Genomic DNA, 20,396 nt, shown 5'->3' with positions numbered 1-20,396 from the left:
TCACTGCCTGATGTTTCATGTATTGAAATGCAGTTGTTTCATTTATGTGTTCAGTTTTTCAGCTGTTTCAGATGGGAAGATAAATCTGATCCCGTTGTTCCATCTTGTCAGAAGCAGAAGTCTCTGTCCTTTGAGCAGAGCCCATTTTTCCTACTGCACTTTCTTTCTTTCTTCCTGGGCAGCGTTAGTATTTATTTTTATCTATCTATCTATCTATCTATCTATTTATTTATTTATTTATTTTGAGATGGAGTCTCGCTCTGTGGCCCAGGCCAAAGTGCAGTGGTGATCATGATCTTGGCTTGCTGCAACCTCCACCTCCCGAGTTCAAGCAATTCTCCTGCCTCAGCCTCCCACGTAGCTGAGATTACAGGCATGTGCCACCATGCCCAACTAATTTTTGTATTTTTAGTAGAGGCAGGGTTTTATCATGTTGGCCAGGGTGGCCTCAAACTCCTGACCTCAGGCAGTCCGTTTCCTGGGCATTATTTGACCGGTGCACCAGGGGTAGGTAGAGCAGGCTGTGGGCTGCTGAGTCCCCTTCATGCCAGAGTCTGTGGACCAGTTATGCCTTCCTGAGACGGCACTTGTAATGGGAAGCTCGCCAGGCCGGCTTCCAGCTTTTGTGACCTGCGTAGTGGATGAGGTGCTGAAGGAAGCATGAAGAAAAGGAGGAGGATGGTCAGGAAGCAGGAGCAGGGATATCACCGCAATGTCAGAAATGCTATCAGGTGCTGTAGGAAGGTGAGCTGGCCGCCCTGATAGAACTTACAGAGTGGCATGGCCATGGTGTGGTACTCATTTCTGTAGGTCGAGAAACTACCTTACCTTTGCTACAAAAAGCCAGAGTTAGGGGGACTCCTTCCAGCTCAATCAACCCAGAAGAACATTGTGCATGAACTGGATACCACGTTATTTGTTCCTGTTGAGAAACAGCGTCATCTACAGGGACCTGGGCTTTTCCATTGGTGCCCTGGGATCTGTTTGACTAATGGGTCAGAGCCACTCTAGGAGAGCAGGTGGTTGTGGGAGCAGCCACGCCTTGTGTGGGGACACATATAGTAACCACAGTTTCTAAAGCAAAAACTGGGATGCTTGATTTGGCTGGATATGTTCTGATTTGTAATTGGTCTGTCAAATTAAAATATGTTTAGTTATATTTCTAATAATTCACTGTGATCGAAGTGAACACAGAGATGTGCCTTTAGAACTAGGGCCTCTGGTAGCTGCATTTCCATATTGACTGCTGGTGGTTCTCCTGTTTCTAGTAGGAACCTGGGGCAACTTAGCCACCTCCTCAGAGAACTGCATATTATGCTGATAGAGACAAAATAGGCATTTATACCATTTATTCATCAGCTCATTCATCGGACAGATATTTATTGAGCAGCTACTAAGTGCCAAATGCTGAAAAACATAAAACAATAACAACAAACCTATGTTTTTGTTTCCCAGCTGGAAAAAAAAGGACTGTATAATTTGGTTTCTAAAGAAGACTTCTCATTCAGGTTCCCACAACCACCTTCTAAAGGCAGCACAACTGTGTGTAATGCAGGAATTGCCTGTGCCAGAGTGACGGATGTCTTGGGTGACTTGGCAGCAGTAGGCTGGCGGGCGCAGCCGTCACAGGCATGGTCTCTCTGTGTTCCTTGCAGGTTCCCCCGCCTGCACAGCGCGGTGATCAGGACCTTTGTTCTTGTGCAGCACTATGCGGCCGCCCTGATGGCCGTGAGCGGCCTCCCGCAGATGAAGAACTACACGTCGGTGGAGACGCTGGAGATCACGCAGAACCTCCTCAACTCCCCGAAGCAGTGTCCCTGTGGCCACGGGCTCATGGTCCTGCTGCGGGTGCCCTGTTCGCCCCTGGCAGCCGTGGCCTATGAGCGGCTGGCCCACGTGCGGGCCCGGCTGGCGCTGGAGGAGCACTTCGAGATCATCCTGGGCAGTCCCAGCTCGGGCGTCACCGTGGGGAAGCACTTCGTAAAGCAGCTCAGGGTAGGTTCTGTGCACGGGGAGGGGCACAGGGCCTGGGGGTACCTGGGAGAGCTGAGAGGCCCACCAGAGGCAGGAAGTGGCACAAACCCCACAGCGTGGCCAGCGTGGCTTGTCTAGACCCAGCCACCCCCCAGCCTCCTCTCTGTGATTCCCCACCCCTGCCTTCCGCCCCAGCAGCACCCCCATACCCCTGTAGCTTTGCCTGATGACTTTAGGCCTCTGGGCAGCAGCAGCCTGCTTTCTTTTTTTCTGGGGATCCATTTCCTCTCTTCTTTGTTTAGCTGATGCTTCTTTATTTTCCCCTTTGAGACAGGATCTTACTCTGTGAGCCAGGCTGGAGTGTGGTGGCACGATCACAGCTCACTGCAGCCTTGAGCTCCTGGGCTCCAGGGATCCTCCCACCTCAGGCTCCTGAGTAGCTGGAACCACTGATGTGTGCCACCACACTTGGCTAATTTTTAAAATTTTTAGGAGACACAAGGTCTCATTATGTTGCCCCGGCTAATCTCAAGCTCCTGAGTTCAAGTGATCCTCCTGCCTCAGCCTCCCAAAGTGCTGGGTTCCAGGTTGAGCTGCCCTGCTTATTTTCTGCAGCGCTTAGCTTGGCGTCTTTCCTCTTTCAGGAAGCCACCCTCTCCCTCCACCATGCCCAGGGCAGTGCCATGTTCTCTGCCTGTCATCCAGCCCCCCTCCCGGATGGTGGTGGGTGAGGGCCATCCCCACAGAACTCAGCCCCCAAAGCCTAGCACAGCGCCTGACCCATAGTAGGTTCTCACTCCACCCACAGGTGACAGAAAGTGCAAAAAGGTCAGGGAAAGAACAAATGAGTGGAAAACAGGAATGAAAGGGAGGACACTGTCAGGAGAGAACACAGGCAAGACATGAACAGCTGGCTGGGCGCGGTGGCTCACGCCTGTAATCCCAACACTTTAGGAGGCCGAGGTGGGCAGATCACCTGAGGTCAGGAGTTTGAGATAAGCCTGGCCAACGTAGAGAAACCCTGTCTCTACTAAAAATACAACAATTAGCCAGATGAGGTGGCATGCGCCTGTAGTCCCAGCTACTCGGGAGGCTGAGGCAGGAGAATCACTTGATCCCTGGAGGTGGAGGTTGCAGTGAGCTGACATTGCACCACTGCACTCCAACCTGGGTGACTGAGCGACACTCTGCCTCAATTAAAAAAAAAAAAAAAAAAAAGACGTAAGGAGCAGCTGACAACACAGATGTTCTTTCACGCAGCTAGTCAGCTGACAGAGATGTCTTGGACATCCCCTGGCTGACTAGTCTACATGTTCTAGACGACTGAAAATTCCCGTCTTTCATGGTGTGCTTATTTGCAGTCTAAAGAAATTTCCTTTTGGTTAGAAGATGTAGTTCAAGGAGTTTAAATTGGTGTGGGAGGCCATCAGGGCTCCTCTGCGCTGGGCTGGTTGGGAAGGGAGGTGTCTGTGGCTTTATTTTCTTTTCTATTCTGCAGATGTGGCAGAAAATCGAGGATGTGGAGTGGAGACCCCAGACTTACTTGGAGCTGGAGGGTCTGCCTTGCATCCTGATCTTCAGTGGGATGGACCCACACGGGGAGTCCTTGCCGAGGTGAGCGGAGGGGTTATGCCCCTGGGGGTCTCTGAGGAGCTGGCTGCCTGGGCCCCCTCAGGGAGCATGTCAGGGGGACTGCCATGCCCCGACGGCAGGCAGCACCACTCGCATTCACAGGCACCGTGGGTGGGACCTTCATCGTGGCTTTCCCAGCAGGGGCCTGAGTGCGTCTGAGGCTGGTGCCCCTTTTCCTGATTCTCAGAAAGGCACTGTTTGGGCTCGTGGTGATGGCTGTGGCCGGGCTCTGCGAGTGGAGGCCCTACAGCTGGAGTCAGGATTGAAAGCCTCCTGAGTTCCGTTTCCCCCCATGGGGCGCTCTGTGTGCGTTGGGGATGGCAGTTGTGCTTGGGACAGTAAGGCATCCTCTCCAGGACTTGCGGCCACCGTTCCTGTTGGTACCTAGGCTGCCGCCATGCCTGGGCCCTCCTGGCTTAGGAGGTGTTCTGGGAGTGGGGGCAACTGACGCTGCTTGGAAAGAGCTGATTCTTCCAGCACAGAGTGGACTGTCTCGAAGGTGTGTCCCTCCGAAGCCATCACAGCCTAGAAAGTCTCAGCCACACATCCACTCGATGTCCCCTGGGGGAAGGTCTCTAGGCCACCACACAGACATGCAGACACTCGAGACTCAGGTCACTGGGCCTCCTGTAAGGCGGTTTCTTGGATTGGTGGTGACAGATTCGGTTTTAGAGACTTCATACCCATGGAGAAGAGCAGACGGCCGGCCACAGATAGTAAAAGCCGACATCAGTGGAGTTCCTGTATGTTCTGGGCACTGTCCTAGATTCTCCTTTTATGTTGTATTTCATTTTACTCTCACCTTTACCCTGGCGGAGAGGTGCTAGTTCAGTAGTCCCATTTTACAGATGAGGAAACTGAGGCCTACTGAGATTAAGCCAGTCTGCCTGGCAGTGGGCCTGACTTCTTCCCCCAGGACCACCCCACACTTCAGCAAACAGCCTCTGCATGCTGCGTACTCATGGGCCAGGGGAAGGGGGGCTCCAGAACATTTGACCTTGGTTGTTGCAATTTCACATGGATTAATTCTTTCCTTCTTCAACTCCTGAAGGACTGAGACAATGTCTTAATCTGTTTTAAATTTTAGCAAGCATTTGCTGAGTACCAGGTACCTTCTGTAACCTTCTTTATACCAGGCACCTTCTGGTACCTTCTTTGTACCAGGCGTCATGATAGACTTTTCATATAAAACTTACTCCTTGCTGCAGTAGTGTCACCACCCTGTTTTATGGTTGAGTCAATGAATGATCATTTGCCTGAGGTCACGTGAGCGGTAAGTTTCAGAGCCCCACCGGAACCCTCACGCACCCCGCTCTGAGCGCTCTGCCTTGGTTGCGTTTCTGCTGCGCGAGTCTGAGCATGGGGTTGGCCTTTCCTCTCCTGCTCACAGCATTGCCTGTTGGTGTCCGACTTGATCGCCATCGTATTTCTAGCATCTGGTCCCCTGGCATGTGTTCACTTGGATTGAATAATTAAATACCCACTGATTACATTTAATCTTTATCACAGTGGACTTAGATGTTTTTTATTTTTATTTTTATTTTTTTGAGATGGAGTCTCACTCTGTTGCCCAGGCTGGAGTGCAGTGGCATGATCTCAATTCCGCTGCAGCCTCCGCCTCCTGGGTTCAAGTGATTCTCCTGCCTCAGCCTCCTGAGTAGCTGGGATTACAGGCACCCGCCTCCACAACCGGCTAATTTTTGTATTTTTAGTAGAGATGGGGTTTTGCCATGTTGGTTAGGTGGTCTCGAACTCCTGACCTCAAGTGATCGGCCCGCCTTGGCCTCCCAAAGTGCTGGGATTACAGGCGTGAGCCACCATGCCCAGCCAGATGGTTATTAATATTTATTCCCGTCTTTCAGATGAAAAAATCAGAGCCTCATAGCAGAGCTCAGGTTCAAGCCCCTTTTTTACCTGGCCCAAAAGTTAATGCAGCACAGGGCTAAATGCATAGTGGGTGTCCCCAAAGATTTACTATTATACTGAATTTGTTGCTGCAAGCTCCCAGTAACACTGTTGGCTTTTCCACTTGTACGAGTCCCTGGGTCCTCACCAGGAAGGTGGGGTGTGGTCCTGATCAGTGCTGCCTGCAGCAGTGGGAATAGCACCCCACTTGTGGAAGGCGCTAAACAGACACTCTCTTCTGTGTCTTGCTAGGTCTTTGAGGTACTGCGACCTGCGATTGATAAACTCATCCTGCTTGGTGAGAACAGCCTTGGAGCAGGAGCTGGGCCTGGCTGCCTACTTTGTGAGCAACGAGGTTCCCTTGGAGAAGGGGGCTAGGAATGAGGCCGTGGAAAGTGATGCAGAGAAGCTGAGCAGCACAGACAACGAGGATGAGGAGCTGGGGACAGAAGGTGAGGGGTGGCTGCCCTCAGCCTAGGTGTCCATGTCTGCACGTCCTTCTTGGCTTCTGAGCTTTGAGGCTGCCTGTGCTTATGGAGACTGCCGTCTCCAGTTCAGCAGGGTCCTGGGGCCTGTCTGCTGGACAGCAGCTCTGGATGAGAGGTTTCCAGTGTTGGATGAAATGGCAGAGCTCTCATTGAATTCAGATTTTGCTTGTTTTCTCCCCATCTCTTTTGGTGGTGTGAGAAAATGGGAATCCCTGTAGAGATTCTTCCTAGTTCTTGAATTCTTAAAGAGTAGGAAGAAAAATTAAGATTTCTTAGAGTTCAAGTTCAAAATTTCTTAGAGTTCCTCGCTCCACTCACTGGTGGGATTCTGACCTGGTGTGATTTGCTTGCTTATTTCCCCTGTGCATCAACCCAACAGCATGCTGTCCATTTTTAAGATTTATGAAAACAGGCTCATTTGCAGACTCTTCAAATCTGATGCCATCTTTTTAATGGGACACATAAATGTTAACATCACAAGGCATTGACTGTAGTCAACAATGTGATGAGAAATATGTAGACAATCATACAAAAACTAGAAAGCATTTATGGAGTGTGTAGAGTGGAAGGAGGTGGGTGTGGGCAGTAGACTGGGTCTGTGGTCTCCCTCCTCTGTCTTGACTATGGGACCTCTGCTAGCCTCAGCTTGCTCGTCTGTAAAATGCAGATGGAAAGACCTGCTTGCTTGTAGCCATCTTTTCCAAGCACAGCAGGGAATCTGATTTAATTCTTTCACTTGTGGGTATCTGCTGCACATCTCCACGCTCCCTGGCGTCTCAGGACCCCCTTTCTTTAGTTTCACCATCTGCTCCTCTCTACCCACAGCCCCACTGCACTGCACACTGGCCCGCATTAAACTTGCAGTGGCTGGGCTGTGCTCTGCCCTCCTGGCCTCTGCGCTGCACGGCTGCCCTTCCTGCTGCTTGTTTTCCTTTCTCTGCTTTACCTGGAAAGCCCTGTGGCCCTTCAGGACGAAGGCCAGCTGCCCCCTCTTCCAGCAGATGCCCTGCTTTTCCCCCAGGCTCCCCGACCCCTCTCTTTTTGCATCTCCTCCACCAGCTTGCAGCTGTGCCTCATGGGCAGGGGCCTTCGCTGCACCCAGAGTGCCTCCCTGCACCGCAGCCCGCTCCTGTCTCCTCAGTGCCCTCTCCATGGTGGGGACCTGGAGGATGGCAGTGAATGAGTGAATGGCTGGGGAGAGGTGATCATGGGAACATACTTTACACACTGCGAAGTGCTGGGCAAATGTCAGGGATGGGTATTTCGGTGCATTCGCAGCCTGTGTGTTTTGAAACAGGCTCCACCTTGGAGAAGAGAAGCCCCATGAAAAGGGAGAGGTCCCACTCCCACGACTCCACATCCTCGTCCCTCTCCTCCAAGGCGTCCGGTGAGTCTTCCCACGTGGGAAGGACCAGATCAGCGAGCTGGTTTTTGAGGTTTCAGAGAATGAAAACAAACCTATATAGGGCTATTTGCGGATCCTTTATTTTCCATCAGAACTGGAAAGATAAGGAAATCTTTGAAGCACTGGACTCTCTAGAGAGTAAATGTTCTGGTGAACTTGGGATCGGAGAACTTGAAGGCTGAGCAAGACTGTAGGGTTCCGCTGCCCCTGTCCTCAGGTGAAGACCATGGACGCTGCCCCTCACTGTGGCTGGGGCCTCAGACTGAGTCCTGGCCATGTTAGGGGTGGGTCCCCGGCTGTTCTCCCTGCTGCTGTTAGTTTGGGAAAACCCTGTACCCTGTGGGGAGAGCAGCTGAGCACAAGGAGAGAAACAGACACGGAGACTTCACTGGGGGAAGAGCAACAAAAGGCAATACAAGCTCATGAGCCCTCCTTGTAGCCAGAGCCACAGGAGGTGGGCGGTGCCAACCACAGGCTTTACACGGTCTCTGCCCTAAGGGGTCCGTCTGTCTCCGAGAGCAGTCAGGACCACGAACATGACAGAGTGTCCCCTGTCTTCCCGCCAAAAGCATTATGAGGGCCTCCTTGCTATCTGGATCAGCCCTGAAGGATAAATGAGATGTAGACCAGACCTCAAGGAACGAACTCATCGTTCTCATAAAAGACGTGTTATTTTGCAGTCGTTTTTCGCAACATTTTCACTTCACATATGAGGAAGTACTTTTGTCCCAAGGCAGAGGGCAGATTTCAGGGTAGGTGAGGTTACCACAGGTTTGAGAGAGCAGCTGACCCCCAACCAGGCCTTGCAGAAGGTGTTATAAATGGAGGAAGCCTTAAGGGCTGAGAGGCTCAGGGGCGAGACGCACAGGGCCAGGGTGCAGGGACAGGTGCGCTGGCCGCAGGCCCCCATTGCGGGAGGCAGGGAGGCACCTAGCTGTGGCTGGGGGAACGGCTGAGAGTCGCTGCTGTTTGATCTGGGATGGGGAAAGGTCAGAGGTCAGAGCCCACCAGGAGACTGGCTGGGGGCATCTTCTTTTTCCCTCATCTCCTGCGCCTGTGCTCCCAGACACCCCCGATGGAGTCAGCACTGAGCCTCTTCACCCTCAGCCCAGAGCTCGGAGACCGAAAGAAGCCCTGCCTCATAGGCTGGAGCTCAGTCACAACAGCCAGCGCCGCAACCACTGGGTCTGTTTGCCTGAAACAGTACAGGAGGCCTGGGGCAGAAACAGGAGCCACCGGCAAGCTCTGGGACAGCTCACTCCTGGGACGAGTCGCCCCTGAGATGGGCCACTCCTGGGACAGGTCACTCCTGGAATGGGTCACTCCTGGGACAGTTACCTTCTAGGATGTCCCTGACCAGGTTCATCTCTCCTCAGGTTCAGCGCTTGGTGGTGAGTCCTCGGCTCAGCCCACAGGGCTCCCCCAGGGAGAGCATGCCAGGTCGCCCCAGCCCTGTGGCCCCACAGAGGAGGCCAGAGCCCCTGGTGAGAAACAGAGGCCCCGGGCAAGTCAGGGGCCACCGTCGGCCATCAGCAGGCACAGTCCCGGGCTGACACCCCAGCCTGACTACAGCCTCAAGACCAGCCAGGGGAGCATCCAGGTGTCGGTCACCTCGTCGTGCTCCCAGCTGTCCTCCTCCTCGGGCTCGTCCTCCTCATCCGTGGCGCCCGCTGCCGGCACGTGGGTCCTGCAGGCCTCCCAGTGCTCCCTGACCAAGGCCTGTCGCCAGCCACCCATCGTCTTCTTGCCCAAGCTCGTGTACGACATGGTTGTGTCCACTGACAGCAGCGGTCTGCCCAAGGCTGCCTCCCTCCTGCCCTCCCCCTCAGTCATGTGGGCCAGCTCTTTCCGCCCCCTGCTCAGCAAGACCATGACGTCCACCGAGCAGTCCCTCTACTACCGGCAGTGGACGGTGCCCCGGCCCAGCCACATGGACTATGGCAACCGGGCCGAGGGCCGCGTGGACGGCTTCCACCCCCGCAGGCTGCTGCTCAGTGGCCCCCCTCAGGTGGGTGTTGCTCGCTGCCCCAGCACAGCCCTGGACTGTGGAGGGCAGGCATGGGGGTGACCGCACCCACGTCTTCGCTTTTCACACTTCCCATGATGGAATCTTTTCCAACGGCCTGGAGTAGACCAGAGGGAGGAGGGCGGGACTCATCTGCCACTCAGGGCTGGTGGCTTCCGTTCCTTCCTGTGTGATGCTGGGGGTGGACGGGAGACCTCTCTGGGTGTATCAGACTACGGTTCCTCACCCCACGTCATCTCACTCGGCCACTGCGCATGTTCTCTAACAAATAGAAACAAAACTCTGGGTTCTCCACTGGAAGATTTCGGTGAACCATGGATGGAGAACTGGGGGTTCTGTTTCCCAGTCGCAGCCTGGTGTTTCCTTAATAGCAAAAGTCCATTTCACCTCTCAATGGCAGAATCTCCTGGGTGTGAGGATGTGGGGAGGAGGAGGCTGGGGACTGAGGTCTGCTCTTTAGAACGGAGCTGGGCTTTGGGGTTGGAATGCGGTTCAGTATCCATTTGTGTCTTAAACTTGTACAACGAACAATATTACTTTTTCTGATTTAAAAAGGAGAAAAGAAAATGTTTCTTACCAAGGAGTCTCCCTTCTTCCACACCCTCACACTATTGGATATTATCAATTTAAAATTGTTGTCTCTTTGATAGGTGAAAAATACTACATTACAGTTTTACTAGTAAGAGTGACATATTCTTGTGTTTTTACTTGTCATTGGGACTTCTTTTTCAGTGATTTTCTGGTTTTTCTTATTGGTGTCTCCTTTAGGCCATTTGACATTTCTTGTTGATTTGTAGAAGTGCTTTACATATTACAGATTTTTGTCCTTTGCAATCGTCTGTATTGCAGATGTTTTCTCTGAAGCTTCCCTGTGGTTCGGTGTCATATTTTCCTCTGTAAAGTTAGTTATTTCCATTCATTGGCATTTGCTGAGTTGTAGCATGAACCAGGCGTTGGGCTCGGTGCTTGGAAAGCACGTCCCTGGAATGGCTCTTTTATTTATTATTATTATTGTTATTTATTATTGTTATTTTTCAGACGGAGTCTCGCTCTGTCGCCAGGCTTGAGTGCAGTGGTGCGATCTCGGCTCCCTGCAGCCTCTGCCTCCCGGGTTCAAGCAATTCTCCTGCCTCAGCCTTCTGAGTAGCTGGGACTGTAGGCGGATGCCATCACGCCCGGCTAATTTTTGTATTTTTAGTAGAGACGGGGTTTCACCAAGTTGGCCGGGATAGTCTCGATCTCTTGACCTCGTGATCCACCTGCCTCGGCCTCCCAAAGTGCTGGGATTACAGGCATGAGCCACCATGCTTGTAGTGGCTCTTTATACAGGGGTACAGGGAGGGTACTGGACCAGACCATGGGTACTTCTCAATCAGTAATAACCAAAATGAACTAAGATTAATAGGAGGTATGCTACCCTGAAGCTTGGCTGGGGAAGCAGGGAACTCTATGTTACAGGAAGCAGGAGAAGGAAGAAGAAAGTCATTCTTTTCCTGGGTTTAGAAGGAGAAATACAAGAAGCACTTTTTTTAAAATGTCTTATACAATGAATTTTGCTGTCTTGTACAGACATATGGATTAAGACAAGCAATTCGCAAGATTCATAAGACATTATGTTTTATAGTATCCTATTTTTTGGAAGCAGCTTTCTTTGGCTTATGATAAAGTTCTATTTCTAACAGCTGAAAAATGCAGCTGGTTAAAATCTAGAGATGCATTTGCAAGGATATTTAAGCAGGAAGGCCTCATGCTCGTGGGAGTCCATTTGTCCACCTGCCATGCTTGTTCCCTTCAAATATCTTTGCATCCATGGGGCTCTCATTTTAAAGACAGGATCTTCAAATGAGGCAGATGGCAGGAGCCATGCCAGGTGTTCAGCCAGTGCCTGGCACATGGATAGTGCTTCCTCACTGGAGGTTTTAACTCCCATACCTTTACAGATCGGGAAGACAGGTGCCTACCTGCAGTTTCTCAGTGTCCTGTCCAGGATGCTTGTTCGGCTCACAGAAGTGGATGTCTATGACGAGGAGGAGATCAATATCAGTGAGTTATCTGTTTGGGGATATGTGGGCTTGGAACCACCTGCATCACTTTCTCAAGTGACTTTAATTTTATGTTTCACTTTCTAGATGGAATTCTCAGATTCATGATCAGACTCATCCCAAGGACCTTATAGGGGGTGCTATTTATCTTGTAGTCATTTTTCTCAGTATCAGGCCTTTGCTGTAGGGATACAGTTATGATTAGTAGATGGCTGTGTTTTTTTTTTTTTTTGAGACGGAGTCTTGCTCTGTCGCCCGGGCTGGAGTGCAGTGGCCGGATCTCAGCTCACTGCAAGCTCCGCCTCCCGGGTTTACGCCGTTCTCCTGCCTCAGCCTCCGGAGTAGCTGGGACTACAGGCGCCCGCTCGCCCGGCTAGTTTTTTTGTATTTTTTTTTTAGTAGAGACGGGGTTTCACCGTGTTGGCCAAGATGGTCTTGATCTCCTGACCTTGTGATCCGCCCGTCTCGGCCTCCCAAAGTGCTGGGATTACAGGCTTGAGCCACCGCGCCCGGCCTGTAGATGACTGTTTACTGAGTACCTTCTGCATGTGGAGCGATGAACTCGATACTTTGCATAAGTTACCATGTTAATTTCCTAGGCCCAGCGTGAGGTAGATGTTCCATTCTCCTCATAAATCACATCCCTGGGAGCCCAGCTGAGTAGTGGCAGGGCTGGATGGAATTAGATTTGACTGCTGCCTCTGCAAAGCAGACTTACCCCTCAGGGGAGGTTTCCTGCTCAGGCAGCTGAGCAGGGAGGTCAGTGTCTTGGGGCACAATAGAAATACGTGAAATGTGGGGAAAATCCTGTTCTCGTTTCCAGAACAGAGTTTACCCTGATTAAGATCACTTCTTGGCCTGGCATGGTGTCTCACGCCTATAATCCCAGCACTTTGGGAGGCCGAGGCGGGCAGATCATGAGGTCAGGAGATCGAGACCATCCTGGCTAACATGGTGAAACCCCATCTCTACTAAAAATACAAAAAAAGTAGCCAGGTGTGGTGGTGGGCGGCTGTAGTCCCAGCTACTCGGGAGGCTGAGACAGGAGAATGGCGTGAACCTGGGAGGCGGAGGTTGCACTGAGCCGAGATCGCGCCACTGCACTCCAGCCTGGGCAACAGAGCGAGACTCCATCTCAAAAAAAAAAAAAAAAAATGATCAACTTCTTTTTGAGCTCATGTAAAATAACCTCCCCTGTTTCCTCCTCCTCCCTCCTCCCAGGGGCTCATAAACTTGGTCTGGTCAATGAGTCTGCTGTGCTGGGAGAGCGAGCTTGTCAGACAGTCCTGTCTGTGTTGCGGAGAGCTTGCCAGCCAGCTGCACCAGTGCTGAGGGGCACTTGGTGGGGTGCTGTCAACTGTGCTTCAGTTTTGATTTGGAGAAAATCTGCAGCCAAGGAAACTCGTTCAGCCCTCGGCCTTGCCTCCCAGGAAAGGAGAGGCTCTTCAGCCTGGCTCTGAGCTTTCTAAGGTTTCCCCACGGGTTGGAACCACATTTCAGATGAAGTCTGCAGCCCTGCTGAATTGGTCTCCTTTCTTTCTTGGACATACCAGTGATAAAGACAGAATTTGAACCCAGTTTGTTCAATGATAAAGCCCATTCTTTAAATCTTATCTCTTTCGTTGAATAGGGATAATTTCTGTTTTATAGGGTTTTATAGGGATTAAATGTGACACACACAGAGCACCAATACCTTTTTTTTTTTTAAGACAGAGTCTAGCTCTGTTGTCCGGGCTGGAGTGCAGTGGCCCCATCTCGGCTCACTGTAACCTCCACCTCCCAGGTTCAAGTGATTCTCTTGTCTCAGCCTCTGGAGTAGCTGGAGTTATAGGCATGTGCTACCATGCCTGGCTAATTTTTGTATTTTCAGTATAGACAGGGTTTCACCATGTTGACCAGCCTTGTCTCGAACTCCTGACCTCAACTGATCCACCCACCTCAGCCTCCCAAAATTCTGGGATTACAGGTGTCAGCCGCCATGCTTGACCAAAACCTATTAAATATTCATAGGCATTTCTCCCCTGCCTTCCTATGGACATGCACTCTGCCCATGTGTGCACTATAGTAGGACATGTATTTAATATAATCAACATGTTTTATAATTTGAGTTGGGCCAACTAGATTTTTCTACCTTTTAGCTGACAGACATTTAGTAGGCACCATAGACTACAATGATCACCATGTGAGATGAGACACGGCAAATGGAAAACTGGTTTGGACTACAAATGTTGTTGGCATCAGAAGGGAGAAGCCCCTGGGCTGGAGCACTCCAAGAGCCTTTCTACAGGTGGAGTGACAGGAACTGAGCCATATGGGCTGGGGAGCATTTAGATAGAGGCAAGAAAGGAAGCTATGCAGGTTTTGCTGGCTTTGGCCACCAGGGTGGTCACCTGGGGAGACGGTGCTGGGGTGAAGCACAGGGCTGAGGTCCTCTGGGTCAGGACTCTGGCCGGAGTGGAAGTCAGACTTAGGACAGGAGAGCAAAGCCATTCTCACAGCAAACAGCACAAGGCTGTTCCTCTGGATGGAGATAGCTCTGAATCCACGTTCTTGCCTCATTAGAACAATCCTGAAAATGTAATATGTGTCAAGAGCCTTGCAGATACAATGGGGTTTCCCAGCAGCCCACGGACTCAATAACAATTGCACTCCAAGCATCATCCTTTGTGCACATTTAAAATGTAGTCGTGCACCACATAATGATGTTTTGGTGAATAGACTGCATCTGTGACACTGGTCCCATGAGATTCTAGGAGAACTGAAAAATTCCTATCACCTAGTGATATCGTAGTCATCGGAATGCTGTGGCAAGAGGCATTACTCGTGTTTGTAGCGATTCTGGTGTAAATAAACCTGCACTGCCAGTACTGTCAAAAGTCTAGCACATACAATTACGTACTGTACATAGCACTTGATAATTATAAACAGCTGTTACTGGTTTATGTAGTTACCATTACTTTTATGATAGTATACTCCTACTTATTAAAAAGCAGTTAACTGTAGAACAGCCTTGGGCAGGTCCTTCAGGGGAGACTTCAGAAGAAGGCATTGTTCTCATAGGAGATGACAGCTCCCTGAATGTTACTGCCCCTAAAGACCTTCTAGTGGGGCAAGGCTGGGAGTTTGAGACCAATCCGGTGAACATGGTGAAACCCCGTCTCTACTAAAAGTACAAAAATTAGCCGGATATGTTGGCATGCACCTGTAATTTCAGCTACTCTGAAGCCTGAGGCAGGAAAGTCGCTTGAACCTGGGAGGTGGAGTTTGCAGTGAGCCGAGATGGTGCCACTGTACTCCAGCCTGGGTGACATAGCGAGACTCTGTCTCAAGAAAAATGACAACAACAATAAAAAACAAATAAAAGTAGAAAAATTAAAATATTAAGCTCATAGAATGAGGATATCAAGAAAGAAGACATTTTTGATCAGTTGTACAATGTATTTGTTTTAAGCTAAGTGTTATTACAAAAGAGTCAAAGAGTTAAAAAGGTTATAAAGTTAAAAAGTTATCAAAACCACAATGAAATACCATCTCACACCAGTTAGAATGGCGATCATTAAAAAATCAGGGAACAACAGGTGCTGGAGAGGATGTGGAAAAATAGGAACACTTTTACACTGTTGGTGGGACTGTAAACTAGTTCAACCATTGTGGAAAACAGTGTGGCGATTCCTCAAGGATCTAGAACTAGAAATACCTTTTGACCCAGCCATCTCATTGCTGGGTATATACCCAAAGGATTATAAATCATGCTGCTATAAAGACACATGCACATGTATGTTTATTGTGGCACTATTCACAATAGCAAAGACTTGGAATCAACCCAAATGTCTATCAGTGACAGACTGGATTAAGAAAATGTGGCACATATATACCATGGAATACTATGCAGCCATAAAAAGGATGAGTTCGTGTCATTTGTAGGAACATGGATGCAGCTGGAAACCATCATGTTCTCACTCATAGGTAGAAATTGAACAATGAGATCACTTGGACACAGGAAGGGGAACATCACACACTGGGGCCTATTGTGGGGAGGGGTGAGGGGGGAGGGATGGCATTAGGAGATATAATGTAAATGATGAGTTAATGGGTGCAGCACACCAACATGGCACATGTATACATATGTAAGAAACCTGCACGTGTGCACATGTACCCTAGAACTTAAAGTATAATCATAAAAAAAAAGTTATAGTAAGCTAAGGTTAACTTATTATTGAAGAAAGAAAAATATCGTTTACAAATCGAGTGTATCCTAAGAGGAGAGTGTAAAGTCTCCAGTAATGCACAGCCATGTCCAGGCCTTCACATTTGCTCACCGCTTACTCACTGACTCACCTGGAACAACTGCCAGTCCTGCAAGCCCCGTGCATGATGGGTGCCCGGTATAGCGCACCGTTTTACATTTTTTATACCATATTTCCCCCATGCCTTTTCTATGTTAAATACACAAATTCTTTTTTTTCTTTTTTCTTTTTTCTTTTGAGATGGAGTTTTGCTCTTGTCACCCAGGCTGGAGTGCAATGGCGAGATCTGGGCTCACTACAACCTCTGCCTCCTGGGTTCAAGTGATTCTCCTGCCTCAGCCTCCCGAGTAGCTGGAATTAACAGACACCCACCACGATGCCTGGCTGATTTTTGTATTTTTAGTAAATACGGGGTTTCACCATGTTGGCCAGACTGGTCTCAAACTCCTGACCCTAGGTGACCCTCCTGCCTCGACCTCCCAAAGTGCTGGGATTACAGGCATGAGCCACCACGCCTGGCCAAGATACACAAATGCTCCACATTGTGTTACAATTACCTGCAGTATTTAGTGCAATAACGTGCTATATAGCAAGCTTGTCCCACCCACGGGCTGCATGTGGCCCAGGACAGCTTTGAATGCAGTTCAACATACATTTGTGAAATTTCTGAAAACATTATGAGATTTCTTTTTGCAATTTTTTTTTTTTTTTAAACTCAACAGCTATCACTGGTGTTAGTGTATTTTATGTGTGGCCCAAGACAATTCTTCCAATGTGGCCCAGGGAATCCAAAAGATTGGACACCCATGCTCACAGGTTTGTAGCCAAAGACCAGTAGGCTACACCACATATCCTAGTGTGTAGCAGGCTGTGCCATGTAGGTGTGTAAGTGCACTCTAGGATGTTAGCACAGTGACAGAATCGTCTGATGTCGCATTTCTCAGAACATATTCTGTGTTGTTCAGCACCGCATGACTAAATCGTTTTCACTTCCTATTTTGTCACATCTATGTTTCTACCAATCTTATAGACCTCAGAGAAGAATCTGACTGGCATTGTCTCCAGCTTAGCGACCCCTGGCCAGACCTGGAGCTGTTCAAGAAGTTGCCCTTTGACTACATCATTCATGACCCGAAGTATGAAGATGCCAGCCTGATTTGTTCACACTATCAGAGTATAAAGAGTGAAGGTCAGACTTTGAATCTCTTGTTTCACCTTCCAAAGTGCATGGGCACGGCCTCTTGAAGGGACGAGCTGGATTTTGTTAGGCATAAAATCAGGTGGTGATGAATTAACCTGCCATACCTAGTACAGAACTGAGGTCACCATCTCCCTGTATGAGGAAGGGAGGAATGGAAACCAGTGAGTTGAAGAGTGTTGCTCAGGAAGTGCTAAGTGACGATGACGACACCCTTACTGATTTGTCACCATTGGAATATTCTGAAGACTCGCTAATATAAGATAAAAGATGTGTATGTTTACTTACTAATTTGGAATTGTCAAAACGGGTACACGTGTTCACCTCTCCTCCCCCGATGTCTTGACTTTTCCCTCCCCCTTAGGTATCCCTGACATCCATGGTGTGCTGACGCTGCAGTGTACCGGGGCCAGCGCGATTATAAACTTAGATTAGAAAGGTTTGGTAAATGCCATGAGAAAGGAAATGACTGTATTAGTCCATTTCACGCTGCTGCTGATAAAGACATACCCAAGACTGGGTAATTTATAAAGAAAAAGAGAGTTAATGGACTCACAGTTCCACGTGGCTGGGGAGGCTTCACAATCATGGTGGAAAGCGAAAGGCACGTCTTACATAGCAGCAGGCAAGAGAGAATGAGAGCCCAGCAAAAGGGGAAACCCCTTATAAAACCATCGCATCTCATGAGACTTATTCAGTACCATGAGAACAGTATTAGGGAAACTGCTCCCATGATTCAGTTATCTCCCACCAGGTCCCTCCCACAACATGTAAGAATTATGGGAACTACAATTCAAGATAGATTTGGGTGGGGACACAGACAAACCATATCAGTGACCTACCAGACTCCATTTTAAACCAACAACTTTATCGTTTTTGCTATCAAAATACATCCCTTGCACCAAGGATCCTTCTTGTAGGCCAGTTTCTAATGAAGGCAGAGTGTTAAAATCTTAATCGGCCAGGTCATTTGAAAAACAAGCTGGGGCCAGGTGTGGTGGCTCATGTCTGTAATCTCAGCACTTTGGGAGGCTGAGATGGACGGATCACCTGAGGTCAGGAGTTCGAGACCAGCCTGGCCAACATGGCAAAACCCCATCTCTACAAAAAATGCAAAACTTAGCCAGGTGTGGTGGCATGCACCTGTAATCCCAGCTACTCAGGAGGCTGAGGCAGGAGAATCACTTGAACCTGCAAGGCGGAGGTTGCAGGTTCTGAGCTGAGATCATGCCACTGTACTCCAGCCTGAGTAACAGAGCAAGACCTTGTCTCCAAAAACCAAACAAAAAAAGAAAAACAAGGGGCAGTTCATCTGCATTCAGTGCTGGCGTGTTAAGTTGGCAATCGATTTAAATTGTGTAGTGGATCTTTACACAGGTGCTGATGAAATGTTTTTAGTCTACAGTAAGACATGATATGGACAGTGCCTTAATTAGTTTATTCCACTGACACTTTTGTGGTCCTTCATTGTCTCCTTTGACCAGCTGTCACATCAGGGCCCAGGGAGGTGAGAGGCAGCCCTCCCCAACAAGACAGAATCCTGTTATCTGGTCATTTTGAGCATTTTGGTTTCTGTTTGAGCAGGCAGGGGACAATATTTGCTTTGCTCCCTGCTGCTTTTTAATCCTGGGGAATTTGGTGCAGACAGAGGGATGTCCCGGAAGCCGGAGGACCTTTATGTGCGGCGTCAGACGGCACGGATGAGACTGTCCAAGTATGCAGCATACAACACTTACCACCACTGCGAGCAGTGCCACCAGTATATGGGCTTCCACCCCCGCTACCAGGTAGGCCCTAGCAGTTCCCCACCAGGCATTTCACCTTGGCGCACCTCATCCATTCCCCTGCTCTCTCACGCTTTCATTCCAGAGTAGGAGATAGAGAGTTCTGGAAGCCCTGGCTTCCTGGTCTGTTTGCATCCTCTGTTCCCTTCAATTGTCTGTGGAATTATTGCTGGAACTAGAGTACCACGGTTCTCCTGGGGTTGTGTGTTTATCAGTGGCCAAGTTACCCAGCCGTGGAAGTGGTCATCATCTTTAGGTCCCAGTGATTTCAGAAGTTAGTCCAATGCAGCAGATGCTCACCAGGTGCTTATTCTGTACCAGGCACTGAGGGTGCAGAGCTGAATCAACTCTGTCCCCGTCCTCCACACTCAGTCTAGGAGGGAGATGTGCACATAAGCAAAACGTAATGATGTGAAGCAGACAAAAAGAGTACTATGGTTGAGGCACAGAAATCCATTGATAAGAGGAGGAATTTGCATTTATTGAGCACCTACTGCATGCTAGGCAATGTGCCTAGGCACTTTTTATATATTAATCTCTCCCAACCTTTTATGCAATAGAAAATATTTATCCTAGACACACAGAAATGGATAAGGCTTCTGACCCAGGCCTCTGGCTGCCTCAGGCTCTGGTGGGTCACCTGAAGCCACACCTGCAAGCCACTTACGGTGCACTGTATGGGAACTATCCTGTCTAGTGTCCTGTTTACTTCACACTAAAATTTCATTGTCCCTGTTTTATAAATGAGGATCCTGTTTGGGTGGGGAGTGGAAGAGAGAAGATTTGGAAGAATTAATAAGAATTTGCCAAGGGGCCAAGAATTAATAAGATGAAGGGAGAGGGACAGCATGTGTGGGAGAGGGGAGGTGGGGTTTCCGGGGGATGGGAAATGATGTGGGTTGGGTGTTTCTGGAACCCAGACTTTGGGGTGGGTATACTCAGCCACGAAACTTGGAGGGTAGGCAGAGGCCAGACCACAAAACGCCTGGTGGGTGCCATGGAGAGGAACGAGGACTCTTTCAGCAGGAACTCCCAAGTGGAGCCCAGTGTGGGTAGAGCTGTGTTTAGACTGGTCTCTTAGTCCCATAGAGGTGTATGGAGTGCCTGGGAGGCTGGTTATTTATAAACAGGGGAGAGGATTTATTTTACATGGAGTATTTCTTTTCATTTCAGACCCAAGCAAGGGAGAGAGGGGCAGAGGGAGAGGACCAGAGTTAGCAGGAGCTAGTCAGATGCCTGGCTGGGGAGCAGAGGCGTGTAGGGCAGCTAACGTCTTGGGCTGCTTTCAGAAAGGCCTGAGGCAAGAACACTGGCCTCTCTTTCCATCCCTTTTGCAGAGGGAAACAGCCCCTGTCTGCCTGGCCTGGAGCTTGGCTGCCGGGGACGCAGCACTTATTGTTTGAGTATGCAATTGTACTGTAGATGAAAGAAAGAACATACGAGCAATTTTTTAAGGGTCAAAATAATCAGTAATCCCATTTGTTCGAGATAAACTCTCTTAACGTTTTGTTTCTTGGAGATGTAGTTTTTCTTTCAAGGCAAACAAAAGCATATGTGAAAACACATCCTTAATTTTGAAATGTAGGGAACTGAAAGAGACTGAAAGGTGTCAGTCCCCAGTCATCCCTGTCAGTGTCGGGAGTGGGTGGTGCCGTCAGGACCTCGGGCTGCATCAACAGACACCAGAGGGCAGAG

General features: G+C 49.5%; 1 protein-coding gene across 1 annotated transcript in view; it reads left to right on the top strand.

The window, feature by feature from the left end:
- The window catches only part of GREB1 (growth regulating estrogen receptor binding 1), an 83,320-nt gene that overhangs the window by 50,520 nt on the left and 12,404 nt on the right, over positions 1-20,396 (top strand). Inside the window, exons 17-24 of the mRNA XM_033176536.1 lie at positions 1,656-1,995; positions 3,473-3,588; positions 5,764-5,963; positions 7,297-7,386; positions 8,781-9,412; positions 11,371-11,473; positions 16,750-16,908; positions 18,562-18,704. Coding sequence (XP_033032427.1) covers positions 1,656-1,995; positions 3,473-3,588; positions 5,764-5,963; positions 7,297-7,386; positions 8,781-9,412; positions 11,371-11,473; positions 16,750-16,908; positions 18,562-18,704 — 1,783 coding nt within the window. The remainder of the gene's footprint in view (positions 1-1,655; positions 1,996-3,472; positions 3,589-5,763; positions 5,964-7,296; positions 7,387-8,780; positions 9,413-11,370; positions 11,474-16,749; positions 16,909-18,561; positions 18,705-20,396) is intronic.

Source organism: Trachypithecus francoisi, unplaced genomic scaffold, assembly GCF_009764315.1.
Source record: "Trachypithecus francoisi isolate TF-2019V2 unplaced genomic scaffold, Tfra_2.0 Lachesis_group17, whole genome shotgun sequence".
NCBI lineage: Eukaryota > Metazoa > Chordata > Mammalia > Primates > Cercopithecidae > Trachypithecus > Trachypithecus francoisi.
This window is presented reverse-complemented; position numbering and strand designations above follow the sequence as displayed.